At 39.8% G+C, this 19,541-nt stretch overlaps 1 protein-coding gene across 2 annotated transcripts; it reads right to left on the bottom strand.

Annotated features, from left to right (window-relative positions):
• Window positions 1-5,048: 5,048 nt before the first annotated feature.
• On the bottom strand, window positions 5,049-17,603 carry LOC113007926 (uncharacterized). Of its 2 annotated transcripts, XR_013902281.1 has the most exons (6): window positions 17,368-17,603; window positions 14,548-14,675; window positions 10,340-10,460; window positions 8,491-8,645; window positions 6,585-6,754; window positions 5,049-6,262 (listed from the first exon to the last, which is right to left on the bottom strand). XR_013902281.1 is itself a non-coding variant. In XM_026144992.2 (5 exons), exons 1-5 carry the CDS (start codon window positions 17,435-17,437, stop codon window positions 6,680-6,682), a joined length of 549 nt encoding a protein of 182 aa, XP_026000777.1. In that variant the 5' UTR covers window positions 17,438-17,602; the 3' UTR covers window positions 5,049-6,679. The 2 variants fall into 2 exon arrangements, 1 of the variants encoding a protein (XP_026000777.1); XM_026144992.2 differs by having other exon boundaries at window positions 5,049-6,754; window positions 17,368-17,602.
• Window positions 17,604-19,541: the final 1,938 nt, after the last annotated feature.

The following is a 19,541-nucleotide window of genomic DNA, read 5'->3' as shown; positions in this document are numbered from 1 at the left end:
GTTCCAGGGCTCAGGCTGGTTGTTGCTCTGTCTTTATCTACTGAGTGTGCCAAAGAGTGTTTTAGACTTCCACCCATCAGCATTATTGAGTTTTTAAATAGATGTCTGCAATGAGAGAGAGAAATTCTAAATTACTGTACAGAAACGTTTTTAGGTGAGACCCATGTTTTTATAGGTTTCCATTAAATACCAATCAGCCCTGTTTACAGAACTCAGTAAAGTTCTTTTAGAGTCTCATAGAGAATGTAAAATATAATTATCTGATGATGATGATGATGATAATAATAATAATAATAATAACAACAATAATAATAACAATAACAATAATAATAATAATAATAATAATAATAATAATAATAATAATAATAATAACAATAACAATAACAATAACAATAATAATAATAATAATAATAATAATAATAATAATAATATGCCTTGCTATGTGGTGAGTCCGTGATCTGGTGAGTGAATGAGGTGATATCTGTGATTACCTTTTGGATGAGCTGCAGTGTGATCAGCTTTGACTGTTCTGAGTGTGTCCACTGTGGATAATGAAATGTTATAAAACTGGAAGAGGAACACAGGGAAGACACGAGAGCTCCACACACCGACCAAACACAAGAACCAGCATCAGCTCAGCAAATATTTCACATGAACCCAGAGCTATAGCTATCTAACCATGTAACACTGTGGCTATATCTTCTATATATTCTGTCTTTCCAAAACATAATGAAAATTAAACCGTGGTTTACGACAAGGCCAGGAACAGTTTTTCATCTCAATATGCCTGTGACCCAGTTAGAGCCGCCTCCGTGCTGTGGAAGACTGATTTCAGAAGTATGAATCAAATTTTCGATTCTCTCTTTGCGACTCTTAGTTGACGTTATGAGAACTTGGGAAACTAAAAATGGATCTAAAAGATGTGAAACTGCTTTATTTTCAGTGAAATTAGAACTTTTGATTCCTTTATGACAGAAAAAGTACTCGTATAACCGTCTGTGTGTAATGCATCCTTGTATTGCAGCTTGTATTGGAGAGGAAAATATAAAAGCAAGAGACAACATAGTAATAAGATAGAACTTTATTAATCCCTCGGGTGGGTTCCTCTGGGAAATTCGATTTCCAAAAAAGCACAGCACCGACAGAAGTTACAGAGTTGTACACACACACATATATATAAATACAGAGACAATATAAATAAAATATACGAAGGGGATAAATAGAATAAATAGGAATAAAAATAAAAATACAAGTGAATTGCACATTTCAAGTATTGAGTCTATTGCACCGTTGACTATTTACAAAAGTATTGCACAAAAGGTATTGTACAGTGAGGTGAAGAGGCACTACAGCTTAGTTGTTCCCCCCTCCTTTGTCCCCCTGTCTCCCCTCCCTCTCCCCTCCAGAGAGGAGTTAAACAGTCTGATGGCGTGTGGGACAAAGGAGTTTTTAAGTCTGTTAGTTCTTGTCTTGGGGAGAAGCAACCTGTCACTGAACAGACTCTTCTGGTTGTTAATGGCCGTGTGCAGAGGATGCCCAGCATTGTCCATAATGTCCATCAGTTTCTTTAATGTCCTTTTCTCTGCCACTGTCACCAGAGTGTCCAGCTTCATGCCGACCACAGAGCTAGCCCTCCTGATCAGTTTCTCCAGCCTGGATGAGTCCCTCTTTGCTGTGCTGCTCCCCCAGCACACCACAGCATAGAAAAGTACTCCAGCAACCACCGACTGGTAAAACATCGGTTCGATCCCCGGGCTCTCTGTCCTGGTCGTTGTGTCCTTGGGCAAGACACTTTACCCTACCGCCTACTGGTGATGGCCAGAGGGGCCGATGGCGCGATATGGCAGCCTCGCCTCTGTCAGGGCAGCTGAGGCTACACCTGTAGCTGCCTCCACCAGTGTGAATGTGAGAGTGAATGCACAGTGGCATTGTAAAGCACTTTGGGTTCCTGGAAAAGCGCTATATAAATCCATTATGATTGTATTGAACTGTACGTCTCACACGCTGTTTTAAAGATCAGTCTTCTGAGAGCACTCCTTATGTTCTAATGTTACTGACTGCTTGCTACCTGCAGGTCATCTGATTTCTCATAAACCTGGGAATAATAGGAAACGTTTAAAGATACTGACTTGTTCACCTGTTAGAAACAGCTGACACTAAGCTGCACTGTGATTATTGTGCCTTTCACTCGGTTCTCTGAGCAAAGGAACTAAGTTAATTGCTACTCTGAGTAACAAGTAAGTTATTCAGCGACCCTGCAGACTGTATAGAAAAGATGGACACAGTCATCAATCCCAGTGGGACTGATGACTGTGTCCTGTTTCAAAGTACTGAGCTCAGCATGTTTGTGCTGCGATGGCCTTTTGAAACTGGTTGTGAAGATGGAGTGAGGAGTGACTCTGCACACTCATACTTGTCAGTCACAAGCTAGTCCCAGCCTAACCCTGCTCTGACATTTGTGATTATTATTTACAAAGCAGACATCCTGTTGTATTCATTAAGACTGAGATCATGACCTTATCAGGAGTGTCTTTTCTTGAAGCCGGGGGTCATTTATTATACAGAAGTAAGAAATCTGGGCCCCTTTTGAAAGCAGTGAGGTCGCCCCCTGCTGGCTCCTGGAAAGAATGCAGGCTGAAGGTCTGTGTCTGCCTGTGTCTACTGTATCTGTGTTTCATGTTTGCCATGTGTCCCTTTGTTGTTCTGTAAAACACTTCCGGTAAACTGGTGCTTTGCTAAGTTAGATATTTAAAGCCTAAATGTAATAATTACTTTAGATTTTGTTTGAATGGGATACTGGATGTGTACGTGTGTTTAAGGTTTCTAGATGTTTCTAAATATTGTTTTAAAGCAAATGAAGTGATGACGGTTCCATGCTATTCAAAGTTTATACTGGGCAGTAAGTGCAGGCTATGCCGGGTAGTTAGTCTACCATGATAAACGATAGTGCCGTGAAGATTTCGACCCTTTCTCAGAGCTGAAAGTTTGATTAAACACATTTTAACATTAGACAAGGATTCTCGAGTAAATGCAATACTCGTCTTTGAAATTCAGCCCCACTGAAAGGCTTTTAGACGTGAACCCTACCAGGGCCGGTTCCCACGCTCAGGTCTCACCTGTCACGTCATATGAAAAGCTGTGTCAGTTTTACAACAGATGCAAGAAGCACAGTCTTTCTAAATGTTCAGCTTTTGTCTTGTTGATCTACAGAATGTTTCCTCTGAAGTCTTGGAGATGATGAAGATGTTTCTCTGCAGCCTTTGTGGGATTTCTAGCTCATCCAGAGCCCTGGAGTAAGTCCAAGAAGTGTCAGAGGGGATTTCAGGTCATCACGTGGTTTTAAAGATAACAGTTGGCAATTAGATCGTGTGAATACACAGTTTGGGTAATTAGTAATCATGCAGTAATAATGTGTATACCACAGTGAGGTACATGAATTTAAATCTTTGTATATTTATTCATCAGTCAAATATTCAAGAATTAGTTTTAAGACTGCTGCCCTCTGCACGTATCCCAGACTTTTCCTAAAGCTTCCTAACAATACTTGCTAATCAACAACAGTCAGATCCAGATATTTATTACTACATATTGATAGAGCAGAATAAATATTTTCCATCTGCCCCAATTTTTCTTCAGTGTTAGGATAACTCAGTGTTTTAGGAGGGACACAGTGTGACTCACAGGTGACTATCAGTGACGACAGCATGCCAGTGCTGTGTCTCTGTGAATACAGTGATGGACACAAGTGCAGCGACAGAGATCGCAGTTCTTTCTTAGAGGCTAAGCTAGTGGCAGGAAGGTCTCTGAGGCCGCCTCTGAAACCCGAGGCACACAAACTCAGTCATGACATGAGAGCGACAGAGGGGAGGGGGTAGGGAGAGAAAGGGCGAGGGTCCTGCAGGACTGTGACATGCTGCACACTTAATCACTAAAACAAAACGTTTTCGTCTACTTTTTGTGAAACACAGTCAGAAATGTCTCTGTTTTGTATGCAAATAAATCTGCTTTCTACATTAGAACACAGGCTCTGCCCAACATGTCAGCTTCCTTCTTGATATACAGCAGCAAGGCACCTTTGTGGTTTTAATGGCTGTTTACACCTTTGAGCATGTTTTGGTCCATTCACATATGAATACATTTGTTTTCTGTGTTTTTGAATGTTATGGAGTTCCTCGTTGATTGTAATTGTGTAATGATGAAGAGTATGTCACGTTTCCTTTGTTGTCCACAGTGTCCACTGTGGCAGGTGTCTGCTCTCTCAGACGTTACACGTGTGCAGTCGGTCATTATGGATTGGTATAAATAATATACAGTAATACTGCCAAGATGTTGTTGATGAATATGATACAGTTTTTTACTGCAATTACTCATTTAGCCCATTTTTTTCAAGGCTGACTATTTGCTGCTTTTTTACTCTCAGTTCTGTCTGAATCTATTCTAACAGCCAAATGTAACAAGACTCTGAACATATGACAGTATTAATTTGATCACATTCCCAGTAGATACACTGACACAGGCTGATAAACTACATCCCATAATGTCACTAAGGGTCAACACCATCTAACCAAGTTATCTGTAAATAAACAAATGTACAAAGTCAGCCCACATCCACTTAAGTAAGCCGATATAACACAGTCTGGTTTTTTTTAACACCTCACATTTAAAAACTACATCTCAGACTTCAGTCTGTTGTATCTCTATGACACGGTTAGCCTTTGTTGCTAACTTTCGAGTGAAACTAGTGTGAAAACTCGTAAAAACATGACCCGGCTGACTGACTGACAGGCTCTGAGCTCATCATGACGTGTATTTTGGACATATCCATCTTTAATCATTCATAATAAAAATATGTTTTATGAAATTCAAAATAAGTGCTGTAAATCTTTCCTGGTGTTCTCAGACTTTTTGTTGCTTCCACTTAACTAAAGCTCAGAGTCCAGCTGCATCTTGTCTTGCTCATAGGAATGATTCATTCATTTATTTTCAACAGAGACAAACTAAAAAATAAATGAATTAATAACATTTAAATGTTAGTGAGTGACGAGAAAAATATGCAAGATTATATTGAGACTTGAGACGTGTCGGTTTCCTGCAGAGCCATGAGCGCACTTATTCTGAGTAATAAGACATTTGTCATCTTCATCAAAGAAAAAAGATACAGTCACTTCTGAGTAAATCCACACACGCGTGAGGCATCTCTGAACTCACGACAGCATAATGTAGCTGAATATGAAGGAAAATTACTCATATATCAACCAAACAAGAGAAGGAAATAGATTTTCAGCACATCAGTCCCAGAAGTGAACACAGTCATTACATAATGGCAAAATGTTCTAAAAATACACATGATTTTTTCTATTTTAAAACATCTCATGTTTATAGCAAAGGTGTTTACTGTGCAACATGTAATGTACATATACTTCACAGTAGTGGGACAGACTTTATCATTAATTAAACAAGTAATACAACAACAACAATAATAATAATAATAATAATAATAATACATAAGAAAAAAGTAAAGATCAAACAAAATGTTTTAAACTGTTCTTAAATATTTTAACTTTTAACAACCACCAGTGCTCTGCTGAACCACTCAGGGTTGCACTTAGCCACATATTAAGCAAAGCAAAGCTAAAGGATCACTCTTACATACACTTACACACTTACATACATTTACACACTTACATACACTTACACTCTTACATACATTTACACTCTTACATACACTTACACTCTTACATACATTTACACACTTACATACACTTACACTCTTACATACATTTTCAGTGTGCACTTCTTCTGTTCTGGGACTTTCTAGGGTTTCTAGGGTTCAAGCTACAGTGAACTGATCTAAAGGCTGAAAGTGCTTTGAAGTCAGAACAGTTTGACAAATTTGTTTATTTATATTTTCTTTTTGTGTTAAGTTTTGTGTATTGAAATATTTTATTTCCCCAATTCTTTGTCTGAAAGTCTGTTGACATTGCTACATAAGTAATGTGTCTAACTGATGGTTTCTCAGTATACATGTAGTATTTTCAGTTGACACCCACAGAGTCATCCAGAGTTGGACTTTGCTTTGAGTACATGCTAAACAGGCAAATCTTCCAGGACCAGAACATGTTACATCTTGGATTAAGTAAATGTCATTACTGTTGTTTCCATTAAAGTTTTTGGCCTTTGGGTGGTGGATGAATGTCCTACAGAAAGATGGGGATTCTAAGCCCAGATTCTGCTCCCTTACCCTGGATGGGTCATCAGTGACCTGGTTAATATCAACAAGTTTAAATAAGAATAATTAACAATAATTCTACTATTATCTGTCTATACTGTTTTTCCTTTTGGTAATTGTAAAAATTGAAAGGTTTAGACAAACAGCCTTGTGATGGTGTTAGGTAAGCCTAACTCATCACGTGTGCTAATCCTAATCCTACGAAGCACCAACCATAAAACAAATGCCTGAAATCCAGACATACCATTAAATGTGCTGTGCATGTCCACGCCGTTTAGACTAACCATCAGAAAACATACAAACAACATCAAAAAACAACTTGGTAAAGACCCCAACAGGTGAATCTTTTCCATACCTACGCAGTAGTCCTCTGACTTGTACTAAATGGTGTTGGCAGCATTCCTAGGTTTAATACTCGTGATATTTATGGATGATTGCCATAAGCAGCAGTTAAGGTTTGGGAGATTTCCTGGGTCTGGTGTTTTCATACACAACACTTTCCATCTCTTCTTTCTTCTGCTTTTTCTAAGGAACACAAAACCGACAGACACATTGTTGTTGTGTGTTTTTAGATGAATACAGCACACTATACACAGAGTTGCTGCCATGTGTGGCTTATTAGATATTTGCATCAACAGGCAGCTTAACAGGTGTACCTTAAAAAGCGTATAGACACACCTACCCTCTGTGGTTACTTTGATATGAATGGCTCTTATTTACTGCATGACTCCTAATTATTATACACAAATTACACACTGTTAGCAGAAATCATAGACAGTATAAAACATGGATGTAGGTCCTGATTTGGAAAAATGAAGTCAGTGAAGTGGCTTAAAGCTGCATTCTATCTGAAGGCCACCAGGTGGCCGTAGCTGTGGTTGCAAACAGACTTCCAGTCCTGTGGAGGAACAGCTGACCTCTGTAAACACTTTCCTGCTGAGCTTCAGTCACTCGATCTGGGTCATGTCTGCTCGTAAATATTATTAATATTATGTTTGAAAGTGGAGGGTTGTCTTTGGTGTGCACCTAGAGCTACATGCTGTCCGTCTCATCAGTGTGCAGTTTCATCATGACCGTTTTTTGTGACCAAATGGAAATGACAGAAATCCTCACATCGAGGCTTCAAGTGCTGTTTTTACACTAGGAAGAAGGGGGTGGGTTATCTCACACTGAGTGTGCTATACAAAAACACTCAACCGCATAAAAACTGCTTTGGTTTAGTTGTTTTGCAAGCTTCAGCTATCTCAGTCATATTTCAGTGGGTTAGCATCTACAAACTGATATCAGCTGAAAATGTCTGAACTGATAAAATCAGCTACGTCTGCTAAAAACCCAGTGAGAAAGCTTTCCGTCTTCTTGGTAATGCATCTGGTTTCTTCTTCATTACCTCTACCGTTGATGAGTTAAAGCTGATGAGCTCGCTATTTTGAATATTACTGCCTGCAAACATGTGCAGAGAGACACGGTGTCGTTTGCAGATATTTTAGGATTTGACCTCTGCACAGGAGCTGAGGAACGGTTCAGCTAATGGCTCTTACAGAATGATGCTCATAAGAACTAATATCTGTCCTACACCACTGAATTTTGCATTCAAGCCCAATAGAGTGATTTGTATTCATGTATACTGAGATTTTTCTAAAATTGAACATGCTCTTTCCCCAGACAACTCACAACTGCTGAGCTGAGAATGTTAAATTATAGCTTACAATCCACAAATTTAGCTTACAGAGAAAAGAAAGATGATGCCTCAGTTCCCTCATTAGCCCAGTCCACTGCACTACAGCTCTCTCCTCATCTTTCAATCAGACACATATGGACAGTAAACTGTGTCTAATTTTCATCCCTAATGTCGTCTGCAGTTTATGAAGTTTCTCGTGACTCCAGCTGTGACATAATGTGGCAATTTGGTTTTAAAATATTGAATTAATGATATGAAAGAAACTTGTGAGGAAAGTAACCCCCTGAACCCAGATCAGTGATAAGAATGACATAAAAAGGCAGAAACCATCTTTCTGAAGTGAATTCCTGATCCAGTAACATGGATAACCTCACCATGTTTTCTACTGTCAGTCACATATAACTTTGACCATTTCTATTTTGTGTCATATGTTTTCTACTTTCACTAACACTGATCAAGAGAAGCAGGCCCAGGAGGCGTCTGTGTACAAAGGTATCTCCATGGTTACCCCATTTTGATCCTTTTACCTGCTTTGGCTACTTTTATGTGGACAAATGAGTGAAATCCATCTTCTTATTCTTACCCATATAGCAATGGTTATGCAGGTGATTGTCAGGCTGTAGACCAATAAAGCACAAGATCCCGCCCACATCACCACCTCTGGGATTAATGGAGGATTGCATGGACAGTCCTTAACAGGTATGATGCTGTCGTTGATTGATGTCCAATTCTTCCCATCTGAAATTCCATAAGAGTACAGTTTATATTATTATCATTATATATTATATTTCACATTCATGTGGGAAAAGTACCTCTGAAATCCTTCCTTGATGTCCCCACCTAAACCTCACTGTTGGTGTGGTGTTTTGGGGTACTTTGTGACCTCCAAACATGGCATGCATGATGGCATCCAAAGAGTTTTCCAGTTTTAGTCTCATCTGACACGACTATATTTCCCAGTATTGCACAGGCTTGTCTAAATGTTGTTCAGCAAACTTTAAATTCACTTTAACATGTTTGTTTTTACAGCATTAGAGTCTGAATAATGGCGGCTGAGTGCATTACTTATTGTTTTCAAAGGAGCTTGCAAAGAAAAGCGTCTGGACTTCTTTAAGTTGCTTGAAGACGTTTCACCTCTCATCCGAGAAGCTTCTTCAGTTCATGTTTTCTTTGAAACGATCATACCTGCTGATCCCAGGTCAGATGCTCCTTGGCTCTCCTGATCATGCTGTTCATTCTGTCTGAAATCTGTCTGGTTGTGGCCAGTTTATGGTGAAATTATGTTCTTTCCACTTGCAGATTATGGCCCCAACAATGCTCACTGGACCCTTCAGTATTTTAGGAAGCAACAACAACTGGTGGGGAGCAGCAGTGAGTAGCAGGGCTGCTTACCCCACTCCCCTCCCCACATGACTGATTTCAGCTGTCCTGACATCCCGTGCCTTTCACACCTCCCTTTCTGCATGTGTTCAATACTTTTTCAATGTCATTTATGATTATTCCTCATAATCTCATTTGTGAGCATCTGTGGTTTCATTTGTTGGTTTGTGTGGACTGCAGATCTGGTCAGAATTCAAAGTTAGCATTAAATTAGCACCTTTAGAAATATATGTACTTAAAACTGGTGACATGTTTCATATTTATTTTACCCGCTGTGAACCTTTAGAGCCTCGTCAGCGGGGAGAAGAGACTTTGTAATGTATTTGTTCTGCTCAGACAGTGTTCCTGTGCAGTGACCTGGATGTGGGGAAGACCCTCTGCTGTCCTCAATACTGTTTGCAGGGACTTTCAATCTTCTGACCACACAGACATACATGTGGTCCTACCAGCTGCAGGGACTCTGCATAACTATGATCGAATAACCTAATTAAGCAGGGAGTCAAAGACTGAGTGTGAAAAGTCTCTTTATCTGAGTCTGTGATGTGCAAAGAGCGTAACCAGACTCCAGGAGGCTGCAACTCACCAGCACTTGTTTTTGTTTTAAGCTTTGTGAGACTCCGCAAGAGGAATTTAAAAGTTTTTGGATTCAGTCTTACCTCACATAATTCTATGCGGCTGTATGTAGAAAATAAACAGAACAGATAAATTATTGAATTACCAGGTTCATAACTGCTGGATTCATTTTTACTGTTTTTTGCACTTAATGTCACTATTTGGCATGTAGGTAGGTGGGAGGTGCACCCGAACGCAGCAAACTCGGTCATATAAGAAACTAGACATGGAACAAACAGAGCGCACAGCATCAGGCGCTCGCACGACACCGAGGAAAACTGAGGACTTGGACATACATGAGGTAAAAGGACAGAGAAGAGACACCTGGGTAACACACAGACTAAGACATACAAACATAGAGACAATCAGACAATTCATGATCTCACACACAGAATGGAAAGCAATGGTTTTCTTAATGAGTTTATGTGTACGTGTTTTACCGGTCACATTGACTTGGATTCTCTGACAGCTCTGTTTGTATGGTGGAGGATAAATCTTCTCAGTGATGCAGGAATACACCCCACTCTCACTCACTGTGACTTCAAACTGTGCAGTGTGGTTCTGTATAAAGAAAACAAGCAATCATTCACCATCATTTCAACTGAATTCATTGAATGGAGTGAGTCCAGGTGTTTCCGGCATCTGGCTGGGATGTCACTCAGGCCGAGGAGAGATGTCTCAGGCATGTCCTACCACATGGAGACCCCGAGGCACGTCCAGGAGATGATTTTTCGGTTTCGGATTTTCCAGTGTCCCACCGGCAGTGTTGGTCAAGTTACTTGAAAAAAGTAATCAGTAACTAATTACTGATTACCTCCCGAAAAAAGTAATCCTGTTTCTTTACTGATCACTTATTTTCAAAAGTAATTTTGAAAACATGATTTATCCCCTAAATAGGTAATGACGTCTTGGATCTTTCAGCCCAATTCTACTTTTTCTGCATAATCCATCATACAGAATGTAATCAAATGAAAACGTCTCTTTTTAAACTTTAAAACTTTATGCATCAAGCAAAGATTTAATTATCTGCAACATTCTCTGACTGGAAGAAATTTGTTTAACATCTAAACCTATTTTCTGCACATTCCAGCACATAAGATAAAGTAGTGTTTTGTGTTTACACTCAGTCTTTTAAATAGACGCAAGTAAAACAGCAGAAAACAAATAAAAAAGTCAAAGACTCAGCGGTCCTGTTGCTCTATTTTCACCTGTAGAGCAGGAGTGGGGCAGGCGGAGGTTTGCCCTGGGGCAGGTGTGCCGCGGCGGTCAGTGGAAGGATACGGCAGTTTCTCTGTGAATGTCACATTCCAGCGGCAGCGTATTTGGTGCTTTCTCGGGCGTTTAGGGGTTTTTTCGCTGTAAAAAGAAGTTTTCTTCCCACGCACAGCGGACACTAATGTTTTTGTCCCTTTTTATGGAATCAAACTCAAAGTAAGGTCAGTACTTCCACGCTTTAAACGCTGCACGCTCATACTCTCTCTGCACTCGATATGTGATCCATTGTTGATCTGCACACAGCTGTTGTCACGAACGTCGCACTCGCTTACGTCACTGTCGTGAGACATTCTCGCAGAAAAATCACGGTTTTAGTAACGCAGTGTGCTTACGGGAAAGTAACAGTGATCTAATTACCTTTTTTGCAATAGTAATCCCTTACTTTACTCGTTACTTGAAAAAAGTAATTGGATTACAGTAACGCGTTACTTGTAAGGCGTTACTGTAATCCACCAGACGAGGTGGCCATAGAGCGGGAGCCTCGTCAGCCATGTTTAGACTGTTGCCCCACAGACCCAGTCAGCAGCACACAATCAGCTCATGCATGGATGCCTCTGAATGTTCACACTGATTGAAATAGAGCACGTACTTTATTAACTAAAAATAAAATATTTACTTTTCTTATCTACGCTGTTTCTGTGACTCCGTCTTTCTCTGAGTTGATTTATTTGAACTATTGTTCAGATTAACTGCTTTTATCATTTTAATATGGCTCATAACATTGAGTTATAGAGCTTTTTTATATGTTTAATTCAAAGGAGCAAGTTTGAAAGAAGCAGAGCTCATTAGGTTCACACATGGGTTAAACATAGATGGTTGTCATGTGCTCAGACTGCACATGTCCACACCATCTCAGCCTCGCCTCTCCAAACTGCTCAACCTGAACCTCTGATGTTCTCATTTCTAATCCTGTCATTCTGGACTCTCCCAGTGAAAATCTTGAAAACTCTGCCACTTCCAGTCCAGTATCCTGTCTCTTTTGTCAATGCCCCCATCTCCAAACCATACATCAAAGCTCTCACTAACATCTGGTAAACCTCCCCTTTCACTCTTGCTACTATTGTTCTGTCACCCTGCCTCCTCTTCACCACTCTTGTGCTCTGTCCGTTGCCTTGGATGGCTGACTTCAGTAAACTCATCTACCACACATGTCTCATTTACCCGGCTTTACACAGGCTTTTTCCAAAATATTAGAGAAAATACAAGAGGAAAGAGTAATCAATAATTACTGCAGTATGCATTAAGTATATATATATATATATAATCACACCACCACACAGTACTGACCCACACATATGGTTCTTACACACACACTGGACTTTCTGGACTTTGGTTTTGCACAACACTGGTCACTATATTCTTCATTTCCGGTTAATACTTGTACAGCTGCTGTTATTGTGTATATATTTATTTATATTTATATTTCTTCATACATTCTTATATAGTTCTATATTGTGTATTTTGTTGTACAGTTATTTTATTTTCAACTTTAATTTATATTTTATTCCTTCCTAGTTAAATTTACCCTTTTTAATTTTTCATATTTATTTCCTTTCTTATTCATAGCCTTTTCCTTTTTTGTTCTCTTTAGGTCACGAGCAGTTGTCCAAGCATTTCACTACATATCGTACTGTGTATGACTGTGTACGTGACAAATAAAATTTGAATTTGAATTTGAATTTATATATATAGTCTGAAAGTGTGTGACACAGAGCTCAGTGACGTCAGTATTATCTTTTTGTGTGTGGTGAAATGATACAATCATGCCAGTCATGCACATCCTGATTATAGGAGAGACGTTACATTTAGAAATTAAAAATAAGTTACATGTGTTTATGTGTATGTCTTAAAAATATACATAACATACATAACACTGATTTATGAATACTGACCAACTGACTGCAACAAGTATAGTAATGTTGCTTAAAGTGCTATTTACAGGGATTTTGCTGTTGATCACGGGTGGCAGTTTCTATACTTGACCTTTATCGTGCTTACAGAAGAAGAAAGGTGATAATGTTCAGCCACACTAAAGACAAATAACTCAAACTAAAATGTGAGTTACCTGAAAAAATAAAAACTACACTTCAGAAAACAAGGAAAACACTGAAAAGACATTGTATATTCACAATATGTATATAATGCTATGCACAACACACACACACACACACACACACACACACACACACACACATATATATATATATATATATATATATATATATAATATTGTGACACTACATTAATGAAATAAAATTTAATTTAATGTAAAACATTACTTAAATGTCTTTCTGCACATACTGTTGTGGATCTTTTGCATGAATTTTTACATCAATCAGTTGAATTTGAAGTTCACATGTGGGTTTGGGGGTCTGTGGGGGAGGTATGATCTGAAGCAACCACATAAATTGGTTTAACAGTCAGTGAAACTGTAATACAGCTTTCTAAAGAAGTCAGCCTGACATTTAGTTAAAGGAATATTATACCAACAGCCACTGATTACTGTTTCATCCATATGCTGACGTATGATGTCACCAAGAGCCTTTGACTCAACATGAAACAGTAACCCAACACAGGTACAGCTTCTCCCTCCTCAGTTTGTCCTTCCCATCATTTCTTTCGGGGTTAATAAAGTATTTCTGATTTTGATTCTTTTCACTTGCACTGAACGGTTTGCATACAGTTGTCATTGTTCTTAAAACACAGTGACAACAAAGATTGTGATGATGTTCCTATGCTAAGGCCATCACAGTCCCCAGATCTCAACTCCGCTCATACACCTATGGGACATTTTGAAGTCTCAGACAGAGCTCTCGATTTCTGTCATCAAAGCTTCAAATGACAAAGTGTCTTTTTGAAGACAGGGGACAACGACGGGGACCAAAGATGTTCCGCACAAAGATGCGTAATACCTCACAAAAATAGATATAGAGGTCCATGCAGCAATTTTAATTGTCAGCTTGCCATCACATGTCGATGTCACGGCCTTGATTGCTCACAGCTTTCAAAATTCAGTGCATCTGCATTGTGATACTGCACACTGTGAACAAATAGAAACCCCAACTTGCATGGGATCTCAGTGCAGTGCAGAGGAGACACTGTGGTTTTCCCGTGTGGCAGAGATCAGCAGTTCTTGCAATCTGACTTTCATTTCATCAAAGTTTTCTCTGAGACATAAATGAATACTATGACTTCAACATAAACTGTTTACATTACTGTGGTGCATACTGGCTAGGTGTGCTGCATGTGCTCCAGCGCCTATGACACAGAAATTCAACATATTTGAATGATACAAAAATCTATACTGAAAGGTTTTTAATGAATGTCCTTAGTAAGGAAACAGCTAAAGAAAGCTACAAGCTCACACACTGACCTTATCCAGGCTGACTTTACTGATGGGTTTGTCATTGAAGATTAGCTGATATTTCATCTCTGAGGCTTGGATACGTGGACATGGAAACATCACTTTACTGGATTCGGTCACTGAGATGACAGGTCCACCTGATGGACAAAAACAGAGTCCAAGCAACAAAGGATGAGGTTGTGCAGAGGCTACCTGTCATAATGGACAAACAGCAATGCTCAGCGTTGTAATGTACAAGCATGATGTGCGTGCTCCCAGGACCTGGAAGACTGTGAAACCTGAATACATGTAAGCAGTACATTTTTCTCACCCAACCCCGACAATGTTGTAACCCATGCCAACGTGAACTGTTGCACTTTTCTCTGCTTTTGTTCAATGTTCTGCTCAAAGTTAGTATGAACACAAAACAAATAGTAAGTCAGTCAAAATATTTATGAAGCACTTTTAGGCACAGCTCTCACTGACACAGCTCTACTGTGTGCAAATGTACACACCCCACGAGTAAACAGCTGTATACTGGCAACAACAACCAGAGAACAGCAGGTTACTAATGTAGGTACAGTGAATTATAGCAACACACACAGGGGAGGTCCTAGCCTAAAGATAAGGCTGCATCAGTGTCCTTAAAGACACCCCAGTGTTCAAGATGAGCCACAACAGTGCTTCAATCCAGCAAAAGGTGCAGCCTGGTCAGGGCTGCTTTATCTCCCAACTTTGACACTAGTAACAGATCAGTGGTCACTTCACAGATTTAAAGGAGTGTTTTTGTTCCCTACTGGTGGAGAAATAAAACTCCTAGAATGAAAATGAACAAAACAGAGCATTCAGCCTGCCCTTCTTTGATGTCATTGACACAACCTGTAGTATCATCACTGGTTCTGCAAACTTGCTGGAACATGCTGCTCTGACACAACTCTGATGTCCAGCTCAGGTTTGCCACTCCAGGCTCAAATCCCATCCCTGCAGGCACGCTCTGATCTGTGGTCGAACTGGGATTTCTGTCAGTTGTTGTCAAAGAAGAACTGAAACATGAACCAAAACATTTTCAGCTTCTTACCTGGAATTCCCCAGTTTACAATTTTTCAGTCAACAAGTAAAATATGATCCAGGTTACGTTTTAGGAAAATCAGGGTTAACTAGAGAGTGTCGTGCTGCTGTACCCCTAACACACTTTTCAAACCGTTGTATTTTCTTTTAAACTGTGAGTGTTCCTGGACATCAGACTTGATCCTCTCATGACTGTTTTTAACCTAAATATGATGGCACATGGAGCTTCTATGCACGGTGTTAACCTCAGTGTCTTTATACTGTTGGAAGAAACCAGACAGCCCAGCATGGAAAGGGCAATCAAAACCAGGAAGGTAAGAAACCAGAAAATTGAAGCACCACTGACACAACACACTGAAAGAAATGTGTCAGAATGTGTGAAAAGGCTCTTTGACTGAAACCTACGAGTATAATCCTTTTGTTTTCTTTATTTGTCCAAACACAGATTGTCTCCTTAAAATCTTGTACTGGGATCACTCAGCAGCCAGTTTCTCAGGGACGCTTCATTAGCACTGGTTGGACCCTTTTGACTTGATTCAACAAGCTGCTGGAAACAGTCCTTGGAGATTTTGGTCCATATTCCCATGTGAAGGCCATTTGAGTCATTTTTACAGTGTACATACATATCAGTGCATAAACTGTGCAGGAATCACTGATTGATCCATGTTTTCAAATCTGAATTTGTTCTTTCTTTAAGTGCTGCTGACACTGTGTATGAACAAACACTGTCTCAGGAAATTTAAACTCACAGTCTTTTAAATTACTACTATTATCATCATTATTTTTTTTTTTTAAGTGTTTATGATTTGTCACACTTTTGTGACCATAAAAGAAGAAGCTTCTGTTTATTACTAAGAGCTTTGCAACAGTTTCTCTTTGTGTTGTATGAAACAATAAAGTAACTGTTGGATCATTCACAGTCATGGTGTTCTCGGTTTACTCTTCTTTATTGCTAGAATCTCTAGTTTTGTATTCTGGACTGTCTTTGTTTTAAGAAAGGATTTGTGTTCATATGTTTATCTGTTTGTGCTTTAGTCCCTCGCCCTGCTGTGCTGATTGTAGTTTTCTTAGGTACCTTTTGTCTCCATGTCTGCTCTGTGGATGGTTTCGTCTTCTCAGTCAGGTTTCTGCTTTAAATAGCTGGAACATGTCTGGCCATTCTCCTCTGAACTCTCAAATTAAAAAGGCAACGTCGCCCAGAGATATTGTCTCATTTTCAGGGCTGTTCTTTCTGTGGTGCAGCACAGTGTAAAAGTGTAGTTATTCACAGTTTTACTGCTATAAAAACCAGCGTTCCTGTGATTGTGTGTGGCAGAATATGACATCTAGGTCATTCATTCTGAGGTTATATACCTCACATCTGATTCATCCAGTATCCAGTCAAAGAGCTGCACTAAAGAATAACTCACTCTTTAGTTTTTCTCGTTTTTTGAGCCCGTCAGTTTGCATAGTTTTCCGAGTCAAGCCAGCTTATCAAACTTTCCCGTGTGAGGGTTTATGTCAGTGTAGATTTGACTTTCTACTGTTTCTCAGAGTGTACATGTTGTGTACTAAAAGTTATTTGTGAGCCATGTATTAGTATTTCATTTGGTGTCCCACAGTATGCAGTACAAGAAAGAACATTTTGTGTCCATAACAAACTCGCTTTATAACCACTGCAAAGTCAGTAAAAGCACAAGAATCCGACACGCGACAGCTCTGTCATTCTGAAAGTCGTCACATTGATTAATACACTCACTTATACAAATAACTGAAGTTATTTCACAAATTCACTGGTCTTACCTGAGCATTCTGTGCCTTCTCCATCACTGAAGCACACCATCACCACCATCCACAGAGCCCTCAGCCTCATCTTGCTGTCCTCTGAAGTTAAGCTGCCCGTGTTTGATGCTGGTCTGTGACGAGGACAGATTTTGTTTCCTGTAAGGTGTGAGGGGGGTTATCACAGTCCTCACTACGTGAAAGCTATTTGCCACGTGCTAACAAACACCATGTTCAGTAAAGAGAAGTGAGTGACTGTCAGGTAGGAACATTTCCTGTGTGAAGCTATGAAACCATAGAAAACGAATACCCACGTGTCCCCACACACACACACGCACAGTTACAGTTGCTTTTGTTTGTTTGTTTTGTTTTTGAAGCAGTGAGCACTGAAACTAAACCTGCACTTTGTTGTTGTAGCTGATACTGGCTGTCAGTCAGCTTTTATTCGCAGAGTAACAAAAAAGAACACAAAACAGAGACTTTTGATGTGATCCACTTTCACCCAACTGTGTGACTTGCTGTGGTCTGTAGTTCTCCCTCACCCACTAACTGCATGTGTGTTTTGTTTGTCTCGCATGTGTGTGAAAAATCCATTGTATGTGCAAATGTACACTTTCAGACTGGATATGTTTGTGTTTATATGGGTGTACATGTTGCTGCAGACTCACCTGTAAACTGTGTGTGTGTGTGTGTGTGTGTGTGTGTGTGTGTGTGTGTGTGTGTGTGTGTGTGTGTGTGTGTGTGTGTGTCCACATGTTTCACTTTCACACATTTTTTTAATTATTTTAAGAAATTAAAACAAAATGGAAAAAAGACCAAATCTGTGGGTTTTGAAAACCAGCTTCAATGAAAGAAACTGACACAAATGAAAAGGGGGGCCCATATGAACCTATCTCTCTCTCACTTTCTGTATTAATTAATTAATTAATTAAAAAGATAGATAGATAGATAGATAGATAGATAGATAGATAGATAGATAGATAGATAGATAGATAGATAGATAGATAGATAGATAGATAGATAGATAGATAGATAGATAGATAGATAGATAGATAGATAGAGTAAGTCCACATCATCCTCTTCATGCATGTTGTCTTACTCCAAGCTGTATAGGCTCGAAAGCCTACTACCAATTAAGCATATTAGGTGATGTGCATCTCTGTAATGAGAAGGGGTGTGGTCTAATGACATCAACACCCTATATCAGGTGTGCATAATTATTAGGCAACGTCCTTTCCTTTGGCAAAATGGGTCAAAAGAAGGACTTGACAGGCTCAGAAAAGTCAAAAATAGTGAGATATCTTGCAGAGGGATGCAGCAGTCTCAAAATTGCAAAGCTTCTGAAGCGTGATCATCGAACAATCAAGCGTTTCATTCAAAATAGTCAACAGGGTCGCAAGAAGCGTGTGGAAAAACCAAGGCGCAAAATAACTGCCCATGAACTGAGAAAAGTCAAGCGTGCAGCTGCCAAGATGCCACTTGCCACCAGTTTGGCCATATTTCAGAGCTGCAACATCACTGGAGTGCCCAAAAGCACAAGGTGTGCAATACTCAGAGACATGGCCAAGGTAAGAAAGGCTGAAAGACGACCACCACTGAACAAGACACACAAGCTGAAACGTCAAGACTGGGCCAAGAAATATCTCAAGACTGGTTTTTCTAAGGTTTTATGGACTGATGAAATGAGAGTGAGTCTTGATGGGCCCGTGGCTGGATTGGTAAAGGGCAGAGAGCTCCAGTCCCACTCAGACGCCAGCAAGGTGGAGGTGGAGTACTGGTTTGGGCTGGTATCATCAAAGATGAGCTTGTGGGGCCTTTTCGGGTTGAGGATGGAGTCAAGCTCAACTCCCAGTCCTACTGCCAGTTTCTGGAAGACACCTTCTTCAAGCAGTGGTACAGGAAGAAGTCTGCATCCTTCAAGGAAAACACGATTTTCATGCAGGACAATGCTCCATCACACGCGTCCAAGTACTCCACAGCGTGGCTGCAAGAAAGGGTATAAAAGAAGAAAAACTAATGACATGGCCTCCTTGTTCACCTGATCTGAACCCCATTGAGAACCTGTGGTCCATCATCAAATGTGAGATTTACAAGGAGGGGAAAACCTCTCTGAACAGTGTCTGGGAGGCTGTGGTTGCTGCTGCACGCAATGTTGATGGTGAACAGATCAAAACACTGACAGAATCCATGGATGG

Source organism: Astatotilapia calliptera, chromosome 16, assembly GCF_964374335.1.
Source record: "Astatotilapia calliptera chromosome 16, fAstCal68.1, whole genome shotgun sequence".
Classification (NCBI taxonomy): Eukaryota; Metazoa; Chordata; class Actinopteri; order Cichliformes; family Cichlidae; genus Astatotilapia; species Astatotilapia calliptera.
Note: the sequence above shows the minus strand (reverse complement) of the source record. Positions and strands in the feature narration are given on the sequence as shown.